This window comes from Gopherus flavomarginatus, chromosome 8, assembly GCF_025201925.1.
Source record: "Gopherus flavomarginatus isolate rGopFla2 chromosome 8, rGopFla2.mat.asm, whole genome shotgun sequence".
NCBI lineage: Eukaryota > Metazoa > Chordata > Testudines > Testudinidae > Gopherus > Gopherus flavomarginatus.
Window position 1 is genome coordinate 76953909 of NC_066624.1, and position 26121 is coordinate 76980029.

General features: G+C 42.0%; 1 protein-coding gene across 10 annotated transcripts in view; it reads left to right on the forward strand.

Annotated features, from left to right (window-relative positions):
* ACSL3 (acyl-CoA synthetase long chain family member 3) overlaps nucleotides 1–25015 on the forward strand; it is a 113622-nt gene extending 88607 nt beyond the window's left edge. For 8 of the 10 annotated variants that reach the window (XM_050964037.1, XM_050964032.1, XM_050964033.1 and 5 more), the window contains 5 exons: nucleotides 8885–8959; nucleotides 10405–10596; nucleotides 13115–13229; nucleotides 17966–18123; nucleotides 20687–25015. In XM_050964037.1, the coding sequence (XP_050819994.1) occupies nucleotides 8885–8959; nucleotides 10405–10596; nucleotides 13115–13229; nucleotides 17966–18123; nucleotides 20687–20847 (701 nt within the window). In that variant the 3' untranslated portion in view covers nucleotides 20848–25015. Of the gene's footprint in view, nucleotides 1–8884; nucleotides 8960–10404; nucleotides 10597–13114; nucleotides 13230–14452; nucleotides 14711–15704; nucleotides 16481–17965; nucleotides 18124–20686 lie in introns of those variants that run through there. The other 2 variants (XR_007775780.1, XR_007775781.1) reach the window with 2 other exon arrangements.
* Nucleotides 25016–26121: the final 1106 nt, after the last annotated feature.

Here is a 26121-nt window from a genome sequence, read left to right on the forward strand (position 1 = left end):
CAAGTGACCTCTTAGTGTCACTTACGTTGCAATCGCCCTTCCTTAAAGACTGCTTCTCCTTTACGAATGATTCAGGGTCCGAACAGCCTTCCTCCAGTGAGGAGGAGTCTGAACTACAGGGTGATGTTTCAATACAATCAGAATTCCACCCTCGGAGTCCTGTCACCCGCGGGCACAGGAAAATTGTCTCAGACCACCCTCAAGACCCTACTTCCTGGTGTGTTAACCCCTGGATGGCACCACCTATGCCTTTTCCACCACCATGGCAGTATTGGGCCCCATGGGCATCTTTCCCTCGGCAGCACACCCGCTATTCCAATCTGACGAGACGCGAATATCCAAATCATATGACTCACTTGGCGGCACCCTGCCATTCTCAGGATCAATTAACTCCTGCTCCTGACCCAGTACTAACTGAAGTACCAACTGAAGCAATGCCTGAAGAAGCTTTACTTCCCTCCCCTCTACTGCCCTCAGACGATTTTTTGAAATTCCAGGGTCTCTTTAAAAGGGTTGCCAGTGAGCTTAGACTCAATCTAGAGGAAGTACCGGACCAACAGCATGAGTTAACGGACATCCTGCAACCCTCTTCTTCATCCAGACTGGCATTACCAATTAATGCAGCCCTTCTGGAACCTGCTAAGTCCATCTGGCAGGCTCCAGCCACAAGCCAGCCTACCTGCAAACAAGCGGACCTTAAATACTTCATTCCCTCTAAGGGCCCCAAATTCCTTTTCTCACATCCTGCGCCAAACTCCTTGGTAGTGGACGCAGCCAATCAAAGGAACAAACAACAATATTTCCACTCCGCCACAGCCAACAAGGAAAGCAAACACTTACCTCCTTGCTCGCATAGTGTATGCCTCTTCAACCTTACAATTTTGAATTGCCAATTATACTGCAGTTCTTGCAAAGTATGACCACAGAAATGATAACAAGTTCATGGACCTTATTGAAGACATTCCAGATCAAAAAAAACAGCAATTCACAGCTTTAGTTTCCAAGGGCCAAATCATATCACGCACGGCTCTTCAAGCAGCTGTGGATTCAGCCAATACCGCAGCAAAATCCACCGCTGCGGCGGTGGTCATGCGCTGAGGTTCATGGCTCTCCTCTTCCCTCTTTCCTTGCAAGGTTCAGAGCACCATAGAGGATCTCCCTTTTGATGGTGATAAACTCTTTGCTTCCATCACTAATGAGGTGCTCCACTCAATGAAGGACTCAAGGGCAACTCTTTGATCCTTAGGCATCCAAACCCCTACAACCAGAAGGTGACAGTAGAGATATCAACCTTACCACTGTCCACGCTACTCCCCATAGACTCATAGACTTTAGGGTCAGAAGGGACCAATATGATTATCTAGTCTGACCTCCTGCACAAAGCAGGCCACAGAACCCTACCCATCCACTTCTATAACAAACCCCTAACCTATGTCCGAGTTATTGAAGTCTTCAAATTGTGGTTTGAAGACCTCAAGCTGCAGAGAATCCACCAGCAAGTGACCCATGCCCCACGCTGCAGAGGAAGGCAAAAAACCTCCGCATTTCCCAAGATCTCAGGATCAACAACAACAACACCAACGCCAGAGATCCAGATACCAGCGACGCCGCCCCAATTCTTCCGGGATGCCCCAACTTCCTCCAACTAATAAGCAGATTTGAACCTTTGGTCGAGGCTCTTGTAAACATCGTCCCAACTTCAACGTATGCACTGCCTACAACTATCTTTGGACACTGCCTACAGCCATTTTTGCACCAATGGCAGAATATTACCACCGACAAGTGGGTTCTAGAGGTCATCACAACTGGGTATTCTATCCCCTTCCTCTCCTTACCTCCCACCCACCCACCCTCCCTGTCCCTCTTTAGGGACACCTCTCATGAGCCACACGTCCAGCAAGAAGTACATCATCTTCACCTGGGTGCTATAGAACTTGTGCCCAAATGCCACAAGGGAAAAGGGTTCTACTCCCCTTATTTCTTAACAGAAAAGAAAACTGGAGGATGGCGACCGATCCTCGACCTCAGGAGGCTCAACAAATTTGTCAAAAAGCAAAAGTTCAAGATGGTTACTCTCACCACCATAATTCCAGCCCTGGAGCAGGGCGATTGGTTTTCAGCCCTCGACCTACAAGACGCCTACTTTGATGTCACTATCCACCCGGCCCGCAGACGTTTTCTTCGTTTTACCCTCGGCTCAACACATTTCCAATACAGAGTTCTATCATTTGGCCTTTCCACTGCCCCTCGAGTTTTCTCCAAGCTCCTAGCGGTAGTCACTGCCTACCTCAGGAAAAAAGGAGTCATAATATTCCCTTACCTCGACGATTGCCTCCTGAAGGCCTCCACATTCGACGAGGCCCTCCGCTTCACACAAATCACCATTGAGTGCTTCCAATCCCTGGGCCAGCAAATAAACAAAAGCAAATCCACATTAAGTCCTATCCAGCACCTGGAGTTTATAGGCGCGAGCCTCGACTCCACAACCGGACTGGCATCTCTCCCACTCTACCGATTCAATACCATAAAACTGCTGGCTACAAGACTTCGCAACAGCCCCCGGGTCACTGCCCGAGACTGCCTCCAGCTACTAGGGAACATGTCCTCGTGCATTTTCGTGGTCCAGAACGCACGTCTCCACATGAGATGCTTCCAAGCTTGGCTGGCCACGGTTTATAAACCAAACGTGCACTCACTAAACAAACAATTGGCCATACCTTACCGAGTCAAAGACTCTCTCATATGGTGGACAGTCCCCTACAACCTCTGCTCTGGACTCCCCTTCCTCCAGACCCCCCCAACTCTGATGATGGCAACCGATGCATCCCTCACTGGTTGGAGGTGCCCACATCTCTCACCAAACAGTCCATGGGCTATGGTCTCATTCCGAGACCTCCCTGCACATAAACGTTCTAGAACTTCGAGCTATATGGAATGCTTTGCCGCTGCTTCCTTCCACTAATCAAGAATCAGCATGTACGCATAATGACAGACAACATTGCCTGCATGTTCTACATAAACAGACAAGGAGAGGCTCGTTCCCACTCTCTTTGCTCAGAGGCCATAAAACTCTGGAATTGGTGCCTTGCGAACCACATCCGCATATCAGCTGCTTATCTCCCAGGTGTGATGAACACCACTGCCGATGAGTTAAGCAGATGTTTCACTTCGGAGCACGAATGGGAGATAAGACAAGGGAATCATTTACAACATATTTCGAACTTGTGGTCACTCAACCATAGATCTCTTCGCAATCGCGAAAAACACAAAATGCCTCAATTTCTGCTCCAGGGCGGGACTGGGCAAACACTCCCTTGGAGACGCATTCATGATCTCATGGCACCAGGACTTAGCTTATGCATTTCCCCCAATACCATTGCTCAACAGGGTCCTCATAAAGATACGAATGGATCTTGCCAGCGAGATCTTTGATCGCACCTTCATGGCTGAGACAACCATGGTTCCCTTTCCTCACCAGAATGTCAGTTCAACCACCGATCTCCCTGCTTCTCATCCCGAACCTCTTATCACAGCAACATGGCCAGCTTCTTCACCCCAATCTCTCCATGCTTCATCTCAAAGCAAGCCTGGTACGTGCATGGTTCTCCCAACGAGAACTAGACTGTTCCGACCAAGTTCAGAGGGTACTTCTACACAGCAGAACACAATCCACCCATACCACCTATCTCCGAAAGCGGAAACGATTCACAAAACGGTGCTCAACTAAACAACTGTCTCCTACCTCGGCACCTCTTCCCTGCATACTCGACTATCAGTTGGACATTAAGCAGTGCGACCTTTCCTTCAGCTCCATCAGAGTCCACTTAGCTGCCATCACAGCCTTTCATGGTACAGTTGACAATACCTCGGTCTTCACTCATCCCATCATCAAGCGTTTCCTGAAGGGACTCCAAACCCTATAGCCAGACATTAAGCCACCTACTCCTCCATGGGATCTTCACCTAGTATTGTCCTATTTAACTCATCAACCCTTTGAGCCCTTAGCCACCTGCTCCCTCTTGCACCTCTCCATGAAAACAGCCTTTTTGGTAGCCATCACCTCCGCCAGACGGGCAGGCAAGGTAGCAGCCCTTATGGCAGATCCACCATATACGCTCTTCTTCGAGGACAAAGTTACTCTACGCCTACACCCAAAATTCCTTCCAAAAGTTCACACTTCATTTCACATCAATGAACCAATACATCTACCAACTTTCTTTCCGAAACCACATGCAAACTCCTTCGAAGCCACAGTGCACACACTTGATGTGCGCAGGGCCTTATCCTTCTATATGGACAGAACCAAACCCTTCAGAAACTCTCCTAGACTTTGTCTCCATCGTGGAGCGCTCCAAAGGCATGGCTGTCTCTACCCAGAGACTTTCGAACTGGATCTCTGATTGCATACGACTCTGCTATCAGGTAAAAAATGTTACACCTCCAGCATTGATCAGAACACATTCCACCAGATCTGTATCTACCTCTGTAGCCTTCTTACGTAAAGTACCATTGTCTGACATTTGTAGAGCAGCCACTTGGTCCTCCAAGCACACATTTGTCAAACACTATGCCCTTACTCAGGGCCCTCTCTCTGACACTCGATTAGGCAGGGCAGTATTATCTACTGCATTCCTGCCAGACCCGAAGTCCCTACCTTCTTGAGATACATTGCTTCGAAGTCACCTAGAGTGGAGCACCCACAGGGACATCTCTCGAAGAAGAAGAGGAGGTTACTCACCTTGTGCAGTAACTGACATTCTTCGAGATGAGTGTCCCTGTGGGTGCTCCGCTACCCACCCTCCTCCTCTCTACTTCGGAGTTGGGGTAGCCTCCGTTGTAGAGAAGGAACTGAGGGAACCGGCTGCACATGCTCACTAGAGGTATACTGAGAGCGGGGGCCAGGCTCTGAGCATGCATGGCCGCTACGAGTACTGCTACAGAAATCTCCGATCAAAGGCGCAGGGGCGCACCGACACCTAGAGTGGAGCACCCACAGGGACACTCATCTCGAAGAACATCAGTTAATGCACAAGGTGAGTAATCTCCTCTTTTTTCAAAAAAGCTAAAACTTATAAAATTTGTTACTATGAATGAACTGACATTCATACTACAGTTGTGTGAAAGGCTTATTTAATAGGCTATGCTGCTTTATATATAGTATGCGTGTACTTAATGAACAGGGAACACACAATGATGTGGTGTAAAGACTTCATTGGCATACTGTTGGAATGTCTACATTACTCATGAGTGGCAAAGTTGTTTTTGAGTTATGCTGGTCATTCCAAAAAAGCGTTACATAAAATTTAAGGCCAGAAGGGACCAGCATATCCTCTAGTCTGACCTGTATATCATAGACCATTACATTTTACCCAGTTACCCATATACTGAGGCCCCTGCAGTAAATTGTTCTTTGAGTGATGGTCCCTATGTGTACTCTACTTGATGTGCACGTGTGCGACGCGTGCCTGAAACTGGAAGAAGCTTGCTAGCAATATCCATTTGTCCACTCATGTGCCTCTATCCTCCTTATACTCCAAGCTGGAGGGAGAAGAGGTGTCATAGACCGACCATCTTGCCAATTCCTTTCTACTGCCTGTGTTCTGAGACTGAACTTCTTCAGTATCTGTCTGCAGTGTTAGTTAGCATTCTTCAGAATTTTTAGTTAGTTGTACGTAGTTTTAAAACATATTTTTAGATAGTTTTGAGTTAGTGGCAGTAGTTTAGTAGTCTTTAGGGCTTTGCCTCTCTACCCCACTGGAAACCGCCTCTGCGGCTGCCTAGTATGTCCAGGATGCCAGGATTCAAGATCTTTATGTCTTGTCTGTGGGCTTTCCCAGCTAGCGACATCCATGACTTGTGTTGTTGCTTCAGAGAAGCTCATATTCCCTGGACTGTTCCCAGACAAACTTGTCAAGTCCGTGCGTACAGGCTTAAAAAGTTACAAAGGGTTCACGTGATGAGGCCCCGGTCTGATTCTGGCGTGTCACCCCCACCACCACTGCTGCCCTTCCCCCATCCAGTACATCAGGCAGCAGCACCAAGAAGTGTCCCTCTGAGCATGGTGGTCTCTGAATTCAAGGATAATCTGAGCAGAGCTAACTATCCTGCCAAGCAGAGACCCGAGGAGGGTAAGAGAGAGAACTTCCTCACAAGAAATGTGAGAAATGTCACTCAAGCTCACCTTCCAAATAGATGACCTTCTCTACAGCACCCTTTAAGTCGGGTGAGATTCTGTGCCCCAGTATAAAAGTGTCAGAAGCGCACCAGGAGCATGGAATCAGTTTCAAGTCACTGAGAGGCAAGAGTATCTCTCTCAAAACCATCCTTAGCCAAAGGGGTGGGGCCGTCCTCAGTCCTACACGGATGCTTCCTATGCTGTCAGTACTGACAGTAAGAGAAAAGGAATTGGTACCACCAGCGCCGCAAAGGGACAGAAGCCTGGTTCATTGTCCAGTGTCAGGTGTTAGATACACTGCCCTGGAGGACATTTCTATCTAAACAGATTCAGAATTGCCAATGCTGTTGTATCTTGCCCTGAGCATCAGTTCAAAATTCACTGGTACCATAAAACAGGCAAGATGTAAAAAGACTTTTTTAATATTGACAGCACTACACATCAGTATAAAAGTCTTCTTTTCGGCTACCCAGCATCTCCCACAAGTCTTAACATCTGGGCTACTCTTCCCTCTCTGCAAGCTATGCAGGCAGATCAGAGTTTTGGAGCCACATGATCTGGTCATGCTCCTTCAGCCACTGCTTGCTTCCAGGTTCTCTGCCTATGTTGCAATGGTGTGGCCAGCAATTTTTACAGCTCCTGCTTTCACATATACCAAAGGGTTTTTTTGGTCAGATTTAGGGTAGTGGAGAGCAGTTATCTCCCTCTCAGCCCCTGTTTCTTCCCCCTCCCTCTAGTCCCCCAAACCTCCAGGCCAGTTTTTTAGCCAGGTGTTGGAACTCTTTTTGTCTGCAGCCCCCTTTGTCTTTACAGTGATGATGGTGGTAATCATATTCAGACTCAGGTCACAAGGAATCCACCTATATTCCTTCTTGGATGACATTAATCAGAGCTCTTATCCCCAACAATAGCCCATAGACATCCCTGACCTTGAATCTCCTTCAGGTACATGGTTTTATTATCAATATCAAGAAAAGCTTGATTCTGTTCCCCCAAATAACTCACTTGGGAAGGGACATAGATATATTTTTGCTATCAAGGTGTCTATCTTTAAGAGGTTCCAGAAAATACAAAACCTCCTTGGGTGGTTTTGGAACTTCAAAAAGCATGCTATTGCATTGAGCCTTCAACTGCTAGGCCTCCTAGTATTGTGCATAGGGATCACTCCATGGATGCAATCACATATCATGTGCATTCTAGGCTCTAGGTTTAAAAAATATGCATCCACTCCCTGGAACTCATGAAAGTTTAGCTGAGGGTTCCAGTGCAGGTGATCAACTACTTAAAATGGTGGCCATCGCAGAGCAGTGTCAACAGCTTGTTCATGGGAACACCATATAAATTCTGGATGACAGCTCTGATTCTGCTCAGATTCCTACACTCCTCAGGACTCCAAGTAAACATAAAGAAGTACATTTTAGCTTCCACACAAATTATAGACTTTATTGGAGCAACCCTAGATTCAATCAGAGCTAAAGCATACCTACCCAGGTATAGATTCCAAGCTATAAAGGACATAATCACTCAGCTTTGACTGAGCCCTCAGACAACAGTTTGAACCTCTCCCAACTTGTGTATGTATAACACTCTTCGTGAGACTTGGACTTCGATGTCTACAGGCTTGATTATGGACAGTGCTAAACAAACACAGTCCAGACAAACTGATCTTGCTCTCCCCCCCTCACACCCTGAGAGTTCTGTGTTCTCTCTCTCGATGTGAAGAAAGGAAAACTGTACATGAGGCTTCCCTTTCCCTCAGAAAGATTGACTACAGACCCCTCCCTTACATATCCCTCCCATCTGTGCAAACATGTTGGACAGGGTACCTGGACCCAACAAAAATCCCAGCTGCACATAAACTTTCTGGAGCTGTGTGCAGTGCACAAAGCCTGCAAGTGATTCCTACTTTTTATTCAGACCTTGCATGTTCAAGTCCTATTGGATAACATGACAAGAGATTATTACACCTCTACTCCAAATAACGCAACCCAATATAACATGAATTTGGATATAACGTGGTAAAGCAGCACTCCAGCAGATCAAAGCAAGTTCGATATAACATAGTTTCCCCTATAACGCAGTAAGAATTTTTGGCTCCTGAGGACAGCGTTCTATCGGGGTAGAGGTGTATATCAACAAACAAGGGGGAGCAAAGTTCACCCCTCTTTGCACAGAAGCAGTCAATCTCTGGAACTCCTGCATTTGCAACCAGATCACCTGCTCAAGTAGTGCACCTTCCTGGAGTGCACAGTGCTTTGGCAGACAGCCAGAACAGACATTTTCTCTGGAGATCGCAAGTGGGAACTACATGGTAGAGAGCATCATTTGGCAGTGGGGATTCCCATCTTGGGATCTCATGTCTGTTCAAAGGTAATTCAGAAAATAAATTCAATATTGATAAATTATTGTGAAATTTTTTTATTTATTGTTGACTTAATCAGCAGGCACACAAGCATCCATTTACAGGTGTAGGTCCTGGTCCTGTAATGTGATTCATGAGGGTGGACTGCTGTGACTACCCAGAGCCATATTGACTTAATTTGAGCTTTCCACCTTGCTCCCCCATTGTAGGACCAAGGTCCTAATCAGTATGCTTTTATGTTAATTGCACATTTTGAAAGCTGTGTTGTTCAGTTTTGATAAATAAAATTTATTTCTAATGACTACTTGCACATTTTTAATTGAAAATTAATTTATTTTTAATTTTAGTTTGGGACTACACTACAGGGAGAGTAGGGGCTCCTTTGGTTTGCTGTGAAATCAAATTAATGAACTGGGAAGAAGGTAAGAAAATTCTTATGTAATGAGACTCAAATGCATGTAAGAACTTTGTCAGTATTTATTTACTTGGCTGCACTATGCCCGATCCTCCACCATGTAAGTTAAAGCTGTTCCCTGGGTGGCACAGGATCAGTGAGCTGCAACCAAGCTCACTTACAGAGCTTGCTCAAGCAGGATTGAGAAAAAATCTTCTTCAAGAAGTACAGTGCATTTGTTATTTACTGAAGAGGAAATAAATAAGAATGTTTAAATAATTTAAATATAGACAATAGACAATTATTGATATTTGCTTAAATAGGTGACGGTTAGTATATTAAAACAATGGAATTAGTCTATTTTTGTTGTTTCAGGATGAAAGGAAACCTACTGTGTTTCAATAATTGTTTGTTTTTTATCTTGTTGCACACAAGTTTGATTTTTAAAAAATCAGCTCCTAAGCTGATGTAAAGTTTCATGAATATTTATAGATTTGGTTATTAGCGCACACACAATATTTTTGAACAGTTCTGATTTACAGCTTGTGTTTGTACAGTGCCTACCACAATGAGATGCTGGTCCATGACTGGAACTCCTAGGCAATAGGATGATATAAATAATAATAATCTACTATACTATTTTTCTTTTTGTTAGTCACATGATACATGAACATATATCTTGTGTGTTTGTGTGTGCGCATTATTTAATGTCAACACACTGGCATGAGAGAGACAATGCTCTGAATGTGCCAAACTAGGGGTATTGGATTTACTACAGTTCAAGCTAAACTAAAAGTGCATATTTTCTCTTCTCGGTAGATGTTAGAAAATTTCACAAAAGGCATAGTGCAGTTTACTAGCATTAATGTAATAAGAAAGAAAGAGAAAGAAAGCAAGCAATGGCCAGTGAAATGGAAGCCTATTAAGTTAGATGCCCAATCTAATGGGTCTAATTAGATGTTTAAAGTACCTCTTTCAGTCCTTTGCCTCCCTTCACAGTCTCTTCTGATTTGGATGGTGGAGCTGTTTGAGCTTTTTTCTCACAACACTGAATGAAATTCACCTTTTGTTGTGGGCCAGTGTAAGACTTATGTCTAACTTAAGTCCCCTGAATGGGGCTGAGTGATACATATGCCTTGAGTTGGCCCTCTGCACACTTAGGAATTTCACTATTAATGAACAATGCCTACCTACCTCTCTAACTAGATGCTAAAAGTGTTTTGGATACACTTATACTCTAGTTAAATTATTCAGAAATTTATTGTAAAAAAAGATATCTCCGAAAGTAATGATTCTAATCTAAACTAATGATCTGCTCTATAAAACCTAATTTGAATAAAAAACCAAACACATTGAATCCATTGAAAACTGTATATATTTGCTTGGAATAGTTTCTATTTTGTAGGGTTTTTTTGTTTAACTTCAGTTTTTTTAAATCAACATCATATTTAGAAAATAATTATCTGTTTTCAGGTGGATATTATAATACTGATAAACCATATCCTAGAGGTGAGATTCTTATTGGAGGCCAAAATGTGACCGTGGGCTACTACAAAAACGAAGAACGAACCAAAAAAGATTTCACGGTGGATGAGAATGGACAGAGGTGGCTCCATACTGGAGACATTGGGGAGTTCCATGCGGATGGATGTCTAAAAATAATTGGTGAGTTACCTAAGGAATTTGATTAATTTACTTATATCAATTGACACAGTTCAGGTAAACAACATACTTGAACTGCTGTACAGTGTTGTTACCTACAATTCTCAAGTGCTGGACTACTTGGCATTTGGGCTTATGTTGTTCCATGTATTCAAGGAATATGTTTATCCCTCAACCTTAAGCTCCAGTTCATATTTTAAACTACAACTGTTCTCCCTCTTTTAGAATATTAATGTAGATTTAGCTGTGATATTGAGTGCATCAACAGAGGACTCTACTTTCCTAAATCAAGATATATGAGCTATTTAAACTATTGTATTAAGTTTTAGAGATTTTTGTTTGTGTTTTGTTGTTTTTTGATGAGGAATGTGGGTGGGGGATGTTGTATTGGTATTATGCTGTCAGTAATTCTATGGTGTGTTTCTTTGTCTTGGTATTAATTGGACATGCAGGCAACACTTTGTTTAAACATGTGCCTAAAGTTAGGCTCCTAAGGGCATATTTAGGCTCCCAAATAGTGGCATGACTTTCATGAATGTGAAGCACATCCAGCGAAGTTAGTGGGAGCATCTGGGTGCTCAGTAATCTTGAAAATCAGAGCACTTGTTTAAGAGTAAAATGAGGACTGTTGCTATTGACTTCATTTGTTTTGTGGTATGGGCCAAGTCCTAGGTCCCTTTGCAGTAGCTGCAAAACTAGCTTACTTGGCTGCCCCAGAGAACATGTTATGGTATGATCAGGGAAAGCGGGTTTGGCCAAAGTGCCATTGTACTTGGCAATTTCTGTCTGCTCCAGCAGCCCCTTGGAAGCCATTACAGCTGGTGCAAGATAGAACAGCCTTCAAGTTGTTCTCATTTGTACCAATCACTTGTACTGAATCAACCCCTTACCACACACAGGATTGGGGGGGCACTTTACCATCCTCCCCACTTGGGTCCTGTATTAATGAGACCTCAGGCAGACCCAAGAAATGTGTCTCTAATTATTGTGCCTTGAGCAATAGATGAACTGTTAAAATATAAATTACAAGAATAAATAATAAAATACAACAAAATGTGCATTCCCTGCATATGTTTCTGGTCATATGTATAGAAGCCAAGCAGCTTGAAACATATAGTTCTTTGAAGAGTGTCCCTGTGGGTGCTCCACTTGAGGTGAATATACACCCCTGTGTTTGTAATCAGAGATTTTTAGTAGCAGTGCCTGGTTGGATTGCACATGCATTGTCCCTGTCCTGTTCTGCTCCTGGCGGTTACATAGTGCTATGTGAGACACCCCCCCCCCCCCAGGTCCTTCTCTACCTCCCTCGGCTTGAGACAGAGCATTTGGTAGCATCTCTGAGATTTATCTTTAGCCTGGCTTTACTTTAGAATACTAGTTAGTTAGTTTAGTTTACTACCCTAATTACTATCTTTTCCCCTTTTATTCTTAAAAAAAATTCTTTTAACTAAAACTTAAATTCCTAAGTTATTAGGATACCCCTTAGTATAATATAGTTACCCTTCCTCACAGGAGAAACCCTATTCCACGGGGCATGCCCGGCTCCCCAGGTTTTAAATGTTGCCTCACTTGCCGGTCCTCAATCTCGGTGTCATGAGGAGAATTCTCTGCACTTGGCATCCATTCAGGGATCATGGACTCCTCCCCGCCCGCCCCTGCCCCCGGACACCATTCCCCAACCCTGCTACCCTCTCAGAGGAAGGACCACTTTGCCAAAAAGGTGACAAAGAAACGGGCTCCGACCTGCCCTCCTCGGGAATTTGTCAAAAAGAAATGCTCTCCAACCTATCAGACCCCATCAGTAACGACCACACTGAGACCGTACACCTCTGAGGTACCAGGACTCCACTACCTTTTCTCTCTTCCCTCTGCTTTGAAGTTTTCCTGCTAGAGAATCTGTGGTAGGGAGGGAACCAAGGAGGGGGTTGGTCGCACAGCACTATGTAACTGCCAGAGGTGGAATAGGGACAGCGCATGTGTGACCCAACCAGGCACTGCTACTAAAAATCTCCAATTACAAGCGCAGGGGCACAGATTCACCTAAAGTGGAGCACCCACAGGGACAACCATCTCAAAGACCTCAGTTACTGCACAGAATGAGTAACCTTCTCTTTCAGCCAAACACTGTTTTTCACTTAATTCTAATTATGGTCTAGTTATATTCGCTTACACTGCTGATAGATATTGTTATATCTGATAAGGATACCATATAACTAGAAGGTCCAGTTGGAATAAAACATATAGTAAACATAAACATATTTCTTTGGGGAAAGGTTTTTGTGCAGTTTAAAATATGGATCACAGTTGGTAGAAGGACACATCTGATAATCTGTGCAGATTGCTTTTTGTAAATCTGTGCAGTGCCAAAAACTGGAACTTGGCCATAAATTTATCCAATTTAAAACACACAGAAATATGTCTGTTGCCCTTATACACTTAGATTTCAGCAATAGGTATAAGCAAGCCCTTGGTGTTTTCATTTTGCAAATAACATTTATTTAATTTTTCCCTTTATCCATAGATCGTAAGAAAGATCTTGTAAAACTCCAGGCTGGAGAATACGTCTCTCTTGGCAAAGTTGAGGCAGCTTTGAAGAATCTGCCACTGGTAGATAATATTTGTGCATATGCAAGCAGGTAAGAGAGCTGATGTTTCCAAGACTTTGGAGTCAATGTTTTCTAATATTTAAACTACAGTAGTTGCACATAAAACATTTTTGCCGACTTGCAAGTTTTTTGCCCATTTGAAAGAGATTTGATATGAAATATAAACCAGCACAAATTTTTAACTGTAGAAGTTTTTCAAGGGCACCTTCTTTTTGTTGTTGTTGTTGTTTTGTTTTTTTTGTGTTTGAAATTTTGCACTCAGCTCCAGGTATAACCATGTCTAAAACATGAAAAGATTAAGCGTTAGCTATCTCTTATTGATGTACAAGTATTTGTTCATGACCAAATTAATACATTGGTAGCCAAATCTGGTTTCATATATCTGCTGCAAGTGACTGAATACATTGAGAATCTCTGCAAGAGTGAAGGGAGAACCCACCTGACCCATCCACCATTAGACATTGGGGCAGCAGTGGAAAACCTCTCTTGAACTACTAAGTTGTTGCAACTCACTGAGGGCTTGACTACATTGGGTTTTTAAACTGAATCAAATCCAGTTAATCTGGTTTGAAAATTCCTGTGTATGCATGATGCAACTCGTCACTGCATTCTTTACTCCACATTTCCTGGGAACTCTGGAATCCTCCTGCAAGTAGATTAGGTTTGCTCCTAATTGAATTAGTTTGGTCTTTTGTTTGTGTGCTTACAGTTGCTGTCCACCTTTTTGTGTGCTTCCAGTGGCTATCCCACAGTGCTTTTCAGGTCAACCATTACTGACCTGTTCATTTACTTGTGTGTCCTCCCTGTCCTGGTGTTGAGTTTCCAGGATGATCCTTCCCCTCTTTAAAGGGTGGAGCAGAGCCAGATTTTGGCCAGTTGCTCCTATATTCCAGAATATCATTCTTCTGGTGATACAAACATGCTAGCACACGAGAAGCCCCACAGCATGCTTCGTACAACTGTTTGGAGCCATGTTGAGACCCTGGATCTCATCCCACTGGGGGAGAAGTGTCAGTTCAGAAAACTCTTGTGGCTAGCCACAGGCATAAGGACCTTTCTGTGGACATTGCAAAGCATATGTCTGAGAGGGGTTGTGACTAGGACACCGCTAAGTGCCAGATAAGAAGCCAAAAGCTCAGGAGAAACATTGAAATGAGAGATAAAAGGAGACAGTCTGGCAGGGGGCGTATGACCTCTCCATTTTTGATGAACTAGACAGTATTCTGCCCAATTTGTAGTACAACCTATTCCAGGCATTATTCTGAGAATGTTGCCTGCACTGAGGACGACTGACTAGACCCATCAACGGATGAGCAGGAGGATGCCGAAGGGGAGCTGCCCCCTGAGAGCCTGTGACTCGGGAACCTGACTATGGCCTGCTGGAAAACAGCCCCAGTCATGCCCTGCTACAACAGACCCTTGTTCGTGCCCTGCATTGGCTGAGCCAGAATCCGAGACACAAACCCAGGCCAGGCCTGAAGAGTTGTATCCCGTACAGGGAACTTCAGCACGTAAGTATCTATGTTTATAATTAATTATTTATTATTATTGTTGGCAGATATGAGCTAGAAACCCCCATCCCCTTTCCCCCATCTTGTTTGTTACAGCTGCAAAATCCAGCCAGGATAGTGCAATTGCAGTCAGTCCCTCTTTCTCCTCTGATGCACCCCCTTCCATAGCAGATTTCAATAACAAAAGCATTCATTTGTGCAAAATTAACAGCTGATTGATAAAAGAAATTTGGTTAGTTTTCGTAGTTTATGTGAAGTATAAGTGCACATTGCCTGCCCAGTCAAGGCATGAACAATACTGCACCCTTCTAAGGTACAAATGTCCTGTAAAACACATTGTAACTGATGATCATTGAAGGACCCTGTTCTTCTCTGCACCTTCTCCATGTCTGCAGGGGAGATATAGCAAACCTTTAGATTGCGAAATAGCTTGATTTTTGTTTTGCATATTACAGGGAATAGCCACACGCCCATGCCTCCCAGTATAGCTTGTCAGCGCCTTCTACTCCTACAGTGCTTTTGGGGGGACCATCCTGGTGAATAACTGACCAGCAAGATACTGTCCTTTGCCTTTTTGAATAAGACCATTCTCTGCCTCCTAGTCAGCCACATCAGCATAATGTAATAGAGAGTGAGGACATCTTAAAGGGGATGTGGAGGGAATTACTGTCCAGTTTGCCCTCCATAGTCCCTCCTTTACACCTCCAATACCATAGAAGCACCTCCAGGGCACAAACAAAACTGCAAAACCAAACCTGGATCATAGCTCCAACCGCATCACCCCTAGCAGCATGAAAGCAGATACAGTAGATTGAAATCCAAATGCACCAGATTCCTCTGTACATGCAGACCACTTACCATCTCTGAGGTTCCCCCTGAATGGCAAAAGTCTGAGGGAGGTAAAGTCACATATACATAGCAGAAAAAACGGTCATGATTTGTCTGAGGTATGAACAATAAGCAACTGTTCTTTTTCCCCCCCTTCCTCCCACAGCCCCTGCAATAGCCAGATCATCAAGGACCAGCTGTGTATTGCTGACAGACTGGTCAATCTGAAGGGGAGAAAAAAAGAAGACTCAAGACAAGGTGTTTACAGAACTCATGGCAGAAACACAGAGGAAAACCAGGCTGGCTGAGAGCTGGAGACTGTATATGAGGGAGGGAGAAAGAAGTGCAGCTGCCTCAGAGATTGTGGCAGTGGGCAAGGACAGCGTCGCAGTGACCAGTGAAAGTATGGCTGTGGCCAAGGACCACATCACCATGATGAAGGAAAGCATGGAAAAAGGCAGAGAGATTCAGAGGCAACTCATGGATGCTATCCTGAGACAGAACATCCTCTTGGAAAAACATGCTTCTGCTAAGCCAGCAGGCCCTGCAGTCCCATAATTTGGGACCTAGTCATGTTCTTCAGACCCTGGACAGCACTAACTCCTAACCTCTGCATCCCCAGAGCAATGCTTCCAGCAGTTCCCATTCACCTCTCAAATCCAACCTCGAGGCACTGAGACACTTGCACTTGGGAGTCCAATTCTTTTGAGCCCTACAATGCCTCTGAGAATTTTGAGCCCAGGCACTCAACCTGAGAACCTACGTGGATGAGAAGAGCCAGGGGCAAGGTGTATACTTGCCTTTAACTTTCTGCATCCCTCCTCCAAATTGTTGCATTTGAAATTTCTGACTGTTGCACTTGTTAAAGGGTTTTATGCAGTTGGTTATTTAAGAAGATTGGTTAGTTAAATGGGGTTCCAAATACAATTTTTTCCCGTTTGTTCCATTAAAAGGTTTGTATTTGGTGTTTTTATTGTTTTTTCATAATAAAACTATTTATACATAATACATCCATTATGAGTCATCAATGCATTTAACACAGAAAATCCTTTAAATAAACCTGAAATAATTCATCGGTTTTTACAAAAGCATATAGGGACCATTCAACTTCAGCCACCCACAGCGCTCGTAATGTTTGCATCCGAACACAGACGCCACTGGCTAACGTGTTCAGGCATGTGACTCATAATACAAACAGTAGGCATCCCTAACAGCAATCCCCTGGTGTTTGTGTTCTGTGTAGGATGCCTTACTGGTTGCTCGAACCTCTGAGCAAATCTCCTCACCTCAGTCTCCCACCCACCTATAAGGCTTTCCCCCTTGCTCATACAAATATTGTGTAAAACACAACAAGCAATTAAAGTGGACCTTTATTCCCCCGCTGCTTCCAATCTGTTACATAAACTGTGCCATCTGCCTGTCAGATGACCAAATGCACAATCAACTACCATAGTACAACTACTTAGGCAATAATTAAAATGTTCCTTCCTTCTGTCCAAGCGGCCTGTATATGGCTTCATTAGCCAGGGCACCAAGAGATAAGTTTTGGTCTCCCAGAATAACTAGACAAAACTTCACACCATTAATGTCCATGGTGCTCCTGGGGGCAAACAGTCATTTCCCCATTAATTTCAAATAATATTGAGTTCCAAAAGATCTTTGTGTCAAGGACACTTGTAGACCAGCCTGCATTTATGTCTGTAAACCTGCTTTAATGGTCCACCAGTCCTTGGAGCATCAACAAGAAATACCCCTGTCAATTACCTCTTTGCTGTTATACTCTACCTCCCCAGGGAACAGTGGGTAGTGGATCTATCGAGGGAGGGATTCAGCCCCCACATACTCTAGTGTGACAGGTGCAGACGAGACCTACTAGAATTGGTATCCTCCTTGTGCATGAGGTGTGCACATCCTGCAAATGCTGAGCCCTTCCTCCCCTCACCTTAGTATAGCAGAACTGCACTGATTCCTTTGCAGGAGGACTTTCCATATCTGTAAAGGACAGGTTACGATTTGCCCCTCAATGAATTATTTGAACCCGATATGCCTTATTTTTATTCATTATGTAAATAGGCAATCCAAATTATCTCATCATAAGGAAATTACAGTTACAAATGGCTAATTTGACATTATACTTAGAGTTTACTATGTATTTAATATCTAAGTTGTGTATTTTCTGCCAGTATCATACTTACTTACATGGGTCTGTTATGGCATAAGTAACTATATTCAGTAATACAAACTTCTGCTTATTTAGAAAAGGGCAGAGGTACAATTCCATGTACTTATTCTGTGAGATTCTAGATGAACAAAAGTTAAAAATCAATATATATTAAGTAGAAAAAAATTAAACTTTAATATTATTTTTAAATGACGTAATTGTTAACTCTACAAAATTCATACTAAAGTACATTTTATACTTCTCAGTTTCCAGTCGTATGTCATTGCATTTGTTGTGCCAAATCAAAAGGAGCTTACAGAGCTAGCTCGGAAGAAAGGATTTAAAGGAACCTGGGAAGAGATCTGTACCAGTTCTGAAATGCAAAATGAGGTACTGAAGGTAGTAGCTGAAGCTGCTAGCTCAGGTGAGCAGTCAGGTAATTTGTATTTGCTTTGTGGAGCTTAATATATTGTAAAAGTGTAAAACATAAAACAGTAGAAACAAAATATGCATATCAATTTATAAAAGATGTTTTATTATGTGTAATTTGTGTCCAAAATAGAATCTGCCTATAATGAAGTGTTTGTGTTTTCTGCAAAACTTGACTTTAACTGGAGGATGCTTTTTGTGTGTGGGAGGGGTGGGGGACACAGTCTACATAAATATTCTTAGAGTGCTGGTCTCTGTGTGATTTCCACACATGGGTACATATGTGCTTCCTGTGTCTGAGACTGGATATTTCTAGTAAGTAATGTCTCTTGGTCTGCACCTGCACAGTTGCTCCCCTTATACCCAATAATGACTGTATAAAGAGTGGTAAGGACAGATGCTTTTCCAGTTCCTTCTTACGGACATGTGGCCTCAGTCGGAATCTTTTGTGTCTGAAGCTATCTTTATCTTTCATAACCGATATATATAACTGTATATAGTTGCAACATTTTTAGTATTTTATAGTCTAGTTAGTGTAGTTGAGTTTGTCCCCACCTTAGGAACCATGACTATTCCCAGAGTTCCGAGTATTGAAGAACTATATCTCCTGCCCCCTTCCTGCATCTTGGTTAGCAATGGTCAGCAGTACTTACTGTCCTTACTGTCTTGTGGAGTATGATATCTACTCTAAGTGCAGCATCTGCTGCTCCTTTCCTCTCGGACCTGTGAGAGACGAGAGCTCCAACTGAGGAAGGGCCTCACAGAGAAGGTCATGAGACACAAGTCTGATCCAGGTCAGAGGGAACCCTATGTACCTTGCCCTCAGTCTGTGAGTAGCCATGATCAAAGACCATTCAGACTATTCTCAATCACAGCAGAAAAGACTCCACCAGAAAATGGTATTTAGCAGAATGGAGGTGTTTCTCTACGTGGATGCAACAGGGCCAGTTATCCTCAGAAAAAGCAGGCATTCCTGCTATTTTAAACTACTCTCAAGATGTCAGGACTTTTCATTAGCTAACTGCAATGAATGTCTTCTATTCTCCAGTAGAGAGCTAATCCATTTTTAGTCATCTGACAATAGTCAGATTTCTGAAGAGTCTCACTAGGACCTTCCCTCCAGTAGCAATGCCAACATTGCAGTAGGACCTCAGGTTTGTACCCATAAGCAGTGATTTTATGGGTGCTGCGAGGCTGGAGGACCCACGGAAAAAACAATAGCCAGTGCTCAGCACCAATCAGCTGTTTGGCAGTGCTCTTGATGAGCTAGTTGGGAGTGCCACCAAACAGCTGTTCAGTGACCCTGCCAAACAGGTGTTTGGCAGCTCACGGAGGGGCTTGTGGGAGGGCAGTAAGCAGCAGGCAGGCAGGGGCCTTGGAGAGGGGTGGAGCAAGGGCAGGGCATTGGGGAAAGGAGCAGAGTGTGGGTGGGGCCTCAGAATGGAGCGGAGGTGAAGCATCCCTGGAGAAAACTAGAAGTCTGTGCCTATGTTTGTACTGTCGATACTTACTGGGCCACCCTTTGAATCATTGCCATATGCCTGATGTCTCCTTTTTCTGTGAAGGTCGTGTTTCTTGTCACCACAGCAGCCAGCAGGGTGAGTGAACTGGGAGCACTATGTTTCATAAGGAGGTTTCCCTTTGCCTTCACCCAAAAATCACCCCCAAGATAATTTCTGAGTTTTTCATGTGAAACAGTCTCTTCACTTGCTGTATTCTTCACTAAAACTCATGCTTCTAATGAGGAAAGGAGATTTCATTCCCTTGATGTCAGATGGGTTTTAGCGTTCTGTGTGCAAAGAATGAAACCAACGAGGAAAATTCCTAGACTATTTGTCACTGTAGCAAAGCATTCACAAGGACCAGCATTTCTGCTCAGGGACTCTGGGAGAGGCAACGGTGAGGGAAAGGGTTTACTTTCCTTGTGTTAAGATCTAGAGGGTCTGGGTCTTGGGAGTCCCCGGGCAAGGTTTTGGGGGGACCAGAGTGTACCAGGCACTGGAATTCCTGGCTGATGGCAGCGCTACAAGTACTAAGCTGGTAATTGAGCTTAGAGGAATTCATGCTGGTACCCCATCTTTTGGACGCTAAGGTTCAGAGTGGGGAATTATACTATGACAAAGGGAATCAGCTACTGTACTCAACATGTTCTCCCAGCAACTTTCTAGAAATATCATCAGAAATAAACAGCAGAAAGTAGCACTATTTTGAGCCTAAATAAATTCAATTCCATGCCTCCTACTACATTCAGAGGGCCGGGGTCAGAAAATAGGCCTGGCAGCATAGATCTTGAGTGAGCCATTCTGCTGTATGTATGTACATGCATTTGCAAAGCCAGTGAGCAGCACAAAAGCCCAAGCACATTGGGCACATTCCATGGTGATGGAATATAATTGTCTAGAGATCATGTGACTCCACATGCTTTCAAGATCTCGCAAACTAAAGTTTGAGGAGTACTTTTATCCCCTTAGCCTTGTCTTTTCTGTGTGAAAGCATGATTTAGCCCCTTAGTCTATGTTTGAAATCTTTCTCATACCTGTATTTTTTTATTATTGCAGCTTATCTGGAGAAATTTGAAATACCATTGAAAATTCATTTAAGCCCTGATCCTTGGACTCCTGAGACTGGTCTGGTGACAGATGCCTTCAAATTAAAACGCAGAGAGCTCACATCGCACTACCAGGTGGACATTGATCGAATGTATGGAAAAACAAAATAATTTTTTTCCTGCCCTTCTTTGCTACAGTGAGCTCAGATCAAATAGGAAATACTTGAATCTCATGTCTCTGTACTTGAGACCAACACACAAAAACACCATTCCTCATTTTCAGCTTAAACTGTTACTTCTGATAACATCAACCTCTTTACCTGTCAGGATTAGTAAAATGTTAAGGCAGCAAACTTGTGTCTGTCTCCTTCTTTCCAATATTCTCTGTTACCCTGTCAATATGTAGATTTTCCTGAGTTCTTTGGGGAAACTGTGATTTTGAACCCTCAAGTTTTTAAATATGATTTATAAATCCTGTATAATGTTCTGTTTGCAACTGTTTAAAGTTTGGATGTATAGGCAGATAACTTGGCTATGTAAGAAATGGTTATTCTGGGGGCCTTTTTATATAAATATTTAAATATAAAAAGTGATTGATGTGAAATTATGTAATCTGAAAATGCTTATAACTCAAATCACTGTTGGACGGAAGACCAGATTATTTGTTGCTGTGCAATTGTTCTTTGTAAATTTAAGAAAGAAAAAGTCTGACATTCTGACTTCTGAAATACACCTGAAATATGTGCCTGATGGTTGATCTTAAATAGTTTATTTTTTACCTAAAAAAGAAAGGTGAGCATGGCACAGCACTGTATATAAGTAGACAGCCCTGGAGAATGTGTTGTTTGAGGCTTTATTAATGCAAAAGATGCTATTTAACACACCAAAAACTACACCCGTGAATAATCTGTCTAATATTGAAATTCACATTTATAATATCTTCAGGTCATTTTGTACAGAAGTTATATTGTTTAAAACTTGTGAGAACTTTTAAGTGTTAAGTAAAATGAATTTAGAAAGTTTGCCGGGACTTCAACAAAAATCATCTCTTTTCTCATCAGCCTTACATACACAATTCAGGTTTTCTGTTTTGTTGCTTGTAAATCATTGATAATAGTCATGTTCAAACCTAGCTGCAGCCCAAATCTTTTGGAGGGAAATTTCTTAAAGGCCTAAATGTCCAGTTAGGTACCAGTTGGAATTGGGCACCTAACTCCCATTTGTGCCTTTGAAAATCTCCCCCTAAATTAATAATTTCACGTTCTTTTGTTTATATTTTTTCTTTCTTTGAAGGCAAATTCTCTGAAGTATTGTCAGTTAAGAGTCATATTTATTTTACCTGCTTGGTTGTTTAATTGTTGCAACCAAATTCTTGAGTTAGTTGATTATAAATAGTCCTGTGAAGCTTTCATTTTGAGAGTTCTGGGTGCTAGCTAGGTCTAAAGTGGGAGCCTCTAGATTGGTTTCAGATATGTATTTTATTATTAGTTTTTTAATATATTAATTTAGAGGAAAATTTTGTGATGGACCAGATATTAAAAGGGCTTTAATTTGCTGAAATATCTTTCCTCATATGGTTTATGTAGTTACAATGTAAAAAGTCAGGTCTTTGTGCTTGCTTGATGCAATAGTTTGATAACAGAGCATTGGCTGTACAAAAGACATGCAGTACTTAAAACCACCCTTTTCTGCAGTTAGCATTGGTAAAGCTTTAACTTGGGAGTTTTTGGAGAAGGTTTCACACAAACTCTGATGAAAAAAATTAATTCTGAAGTATATGAAAATTGACACTCTGTGCAGTTGTATAGGAGACCAAAGTCAAGTAGGTTCCTTGTGCTGGTGAAAGCTGAATGTATCATACCTAGTTTCAGTCACTTAAATAACGGAAGAGTGAGCTGTATTTTTAATAGCTGTTACTGAATTGCAATGGGTTTGCACTATTGTTGGTGCTGGAGAACTCTCTGCACCTTTTGGTGAGGTTTGGTGTATTTAGTCAAATGGAATTGTCAGAATTAAAGGGGTTCAAAATCACATTTGTATCAGAAATGAGGTAGTGAGGCTATACATCATACATATGTAATCCAGGCTATACATCATCTGAATGTTAAGGAAGTTATAAACACATTATAGATATATACAGATAAGACTAAACGTAGGAAAGTGATTGATTGAAGAATGGGAGCACATGAGCTGTCAAGTTCAAAAGAAAAGTATCATCCTGTTAGGTATAGAAAAATGTTTTATAAAATATGGATTTGCACTCTGTCAAATGGCATCAAGAAGCAGTAAGGTTCATAAATAGAGCCTGCATTTGAAGCAAACGATATACTTCACTCGAGATTGCAAATGTGTTTTTTGTGATCCTAAAACAAAAGTAATCCAAAATATGGCTAACAAAATATGTCCAGAATCTCAAGACCACTGGTTGTACTCTGTAGTATATTAATAAAATTCTAAATTTGATTAATCCAGAAGAAGAATTCTGAAAGAAATAGTATTTTAAAGTATACTGTTAAGTTCTTAAATGCACTTTGGATAAATCACCGTAATGAACAGATGTTTTAACATTAGTTTGGAAATAAGTCTTCACTTTCCTTCCAGCTCTGCCAGAAGATTGGGCTGTAATCTAACTCTGCATCTGTTTTTCAATCCAATTTTCTTTTCTGATGTACTTCTAAGTTGATGTAGACAAATAGTTCCAGTTTTTGTTGAGATCAGATTGGTTTTGTAAAAGATAAAGCTTTTGTTTCCTGTAAGTGAAAATAAACCACTAGAACAATTTTAAAGAGAAAAAAGCCTTTGAATTTTTGGGTGGGCCTAAAAAACATTTTTTGGTAAGTAGTATTATCTTGTCTGTAATATGGGGGAACAAATGGCCTGATTCTATGAGGTTCTGAATATTTGCAACTCCTGTTGAAGTCACTTGTTGTGGGTTCTCAGATCTTCTGAAGAGCAGGCTCTAAGGCAGAAAAGTTACGTTAAATGACCAGGGCCACAAAAGGAGCCCATATCATAACTGAAATTAAAATGGATGTGTCCCTTGTGATTGTAATACATCGAGTAATGATACCTCTTGGGTGCTTGAGCTGCCACCATCCTTTCATCTTGTGATCATGGGCCATGCTAACTGCTCAGCAGAGGAACAATTCAATTGGGAGGCAGTTCACGGGAACCCTAATGGTAACGGGCTATGTGACACCAGACACCAATTATGTGAAAAATATCTAGCAACTTGATGGAATGGATTTAGTCTCCACATTTTCAGGATTCTCATAATAAGAATATGGAGTGGGAACTGCAGCTGAGAGTCTATTCTGGCCCTAAAATTTGGCTCTGGAAAAGAAGCATCTTGAGACAATTTAAAATGCCTAAAATTCTGAATCAGTGGGATAGTAGTGATCATTAGCTACTAATCCTCACGTGAAAATGTACATAGCAATGAATTTTGAGTTGCATTATAAAAGAGGACTAACTGACCTAGTAAGAACCAGGACTGGAAGAGGAATAATTGGCACACACCTTCTGGTATTTTCTGAAATGCTTCAAGACTTTAGACTGTCACTTCAATCCAGATGTCACCAGTGTTCTTTACAGGGAATAAACTAAGGTTTTTTGGATGTGGTTCGGAAATTAAAAATTAGAGGTCAGAAAAGACCTGGCAAGTTTACTGATACTGTTGTTATTGCAGTTTACAGAAAAATTGACTGTACCTCAAGGGGAAGCAGTGTCTTCTCAGCAGTAAAACATTTTGCTGAAGTTGAAGTTAAAAGCTGTGCGCAATTGAAACTAAAAATATAGCACATAGATACGTGCTATCAATTTTATAAATAGGATGAAGATAAATGTATGGAATTGAAACTCTACATAAAAACATCCTACAAAGTTTGTAAATTTAGGCAGAAACTGCCACAGGGGATAAGCATCCATGGCAGTAAACTTTTATATTTATGCTGCTGAAATTCGCAAGCTTTTATTCTGTATTAGAACTCCACTTAGACCTTGTGTTGCAGCATTTTTTTTATAAATGTGGTGTATTCATTTGTTTGAGCTTGTAAGAAAATTGTATACATCTGTGTCTTCCATACTAGTAAGAGGAGAGATCCCTCTTTAAGTTTGTACACTTTAGACCAGTCTGAAAATGTAATTGAATCACCAGTTGTATATTACTATAATTGGTTATTTAATGCAAACTCATTTTCAATGTCATCTTGGTTTGGTTGTTAATATGAACTGCCTGAAAAGTGTATATCATAACTGATTGATATTGTATGAATTATTTATTTGTAATTGGACATTGTTTCAAAAATAAAGAAAGGTAAAATTGAGTTTCACAAATTAAGCCTTGCACTTCCTGTTCTTCACCTTTTCAGGGTGTTGGTTTTTCCCCCCCAACAGAAAATCACTCTGGACCACAACCATAGCAGGTGTAAATGAGGGTCACTCCATTGACCTGATGGAACAATATACATATCCATCAGCTGAGGACCTATCTAACCCTTCACATTTAAACTATGTTCTTGCCACTTTTAAAAATGTTAATGAATTAAGACCATTGAGGCTGTTGCTATTTTCAAAGGGGCCATGCTCTGAATTTTTCTCCTTTGTTGGAAACCTTTTTACACAAGTGTGTGACAGACTATATGATTCCTGTCTCCCTCTAATAATTCTTTCCTTTCCTGCTTACATTTTTATTTTCTATTACATTCAGACCACGCAAGCTTATTTCTATAACAATGCTTGTAGTGTCGTGTGATGCTGATATTTAGTATTATAACACTGTGCTTGCAATTTTTATGTGATATGTAGATTTCCAGTATTCCAACCTTGGTTGCAATGATTAGTTTGACCTCTTTTAGACCATGTTATGGTACCCATTGTGTTGGAGGGCTGGAGTCTCGTAAAGGAACGCTAGTAATCTTGAAATCAGTTTCAAAGATTTGAGTCAATCTCAGATACTGTCCCATTTATATTGATTACGTGGCAAAGGTTCAGGCTGAGGGCCAGCATGTCAACCATGTGATCTGTCTACTTTTAAACTTGGGGGTGAGTCCACTAGCCTTATATTTCTGTATTAATCACAGTAGTATCTTCTTGCTGTAAAGCTGTAGTTCTATTATTCTTCATATTGAAATGCACCCACTCTCACAGTAGGTTTTTAGCCTCCATGGACCTGGTGGGACAGAATTGTCGCTGGCTGGATGCTAAGCCCTTCCTGCTGAACAGACAGCCCATTTATCCATCCATGTGTGAGAGGACACCAGACTCCTCCTGGTACACACTTGTATTCAAAACCTTCAAAGATGTTATTTCTAAAGCTGGAAACTTTTTTTTAGTTTAAACCAGGGGTTGGCAACCTTTCAGAAGTGGCATGCCAAGTCTTCATTTATTCACTTTGATTTAAGGTTTTGCGTGCCAGTAATGCATTTTAATGTTTTTAGAAGGTCT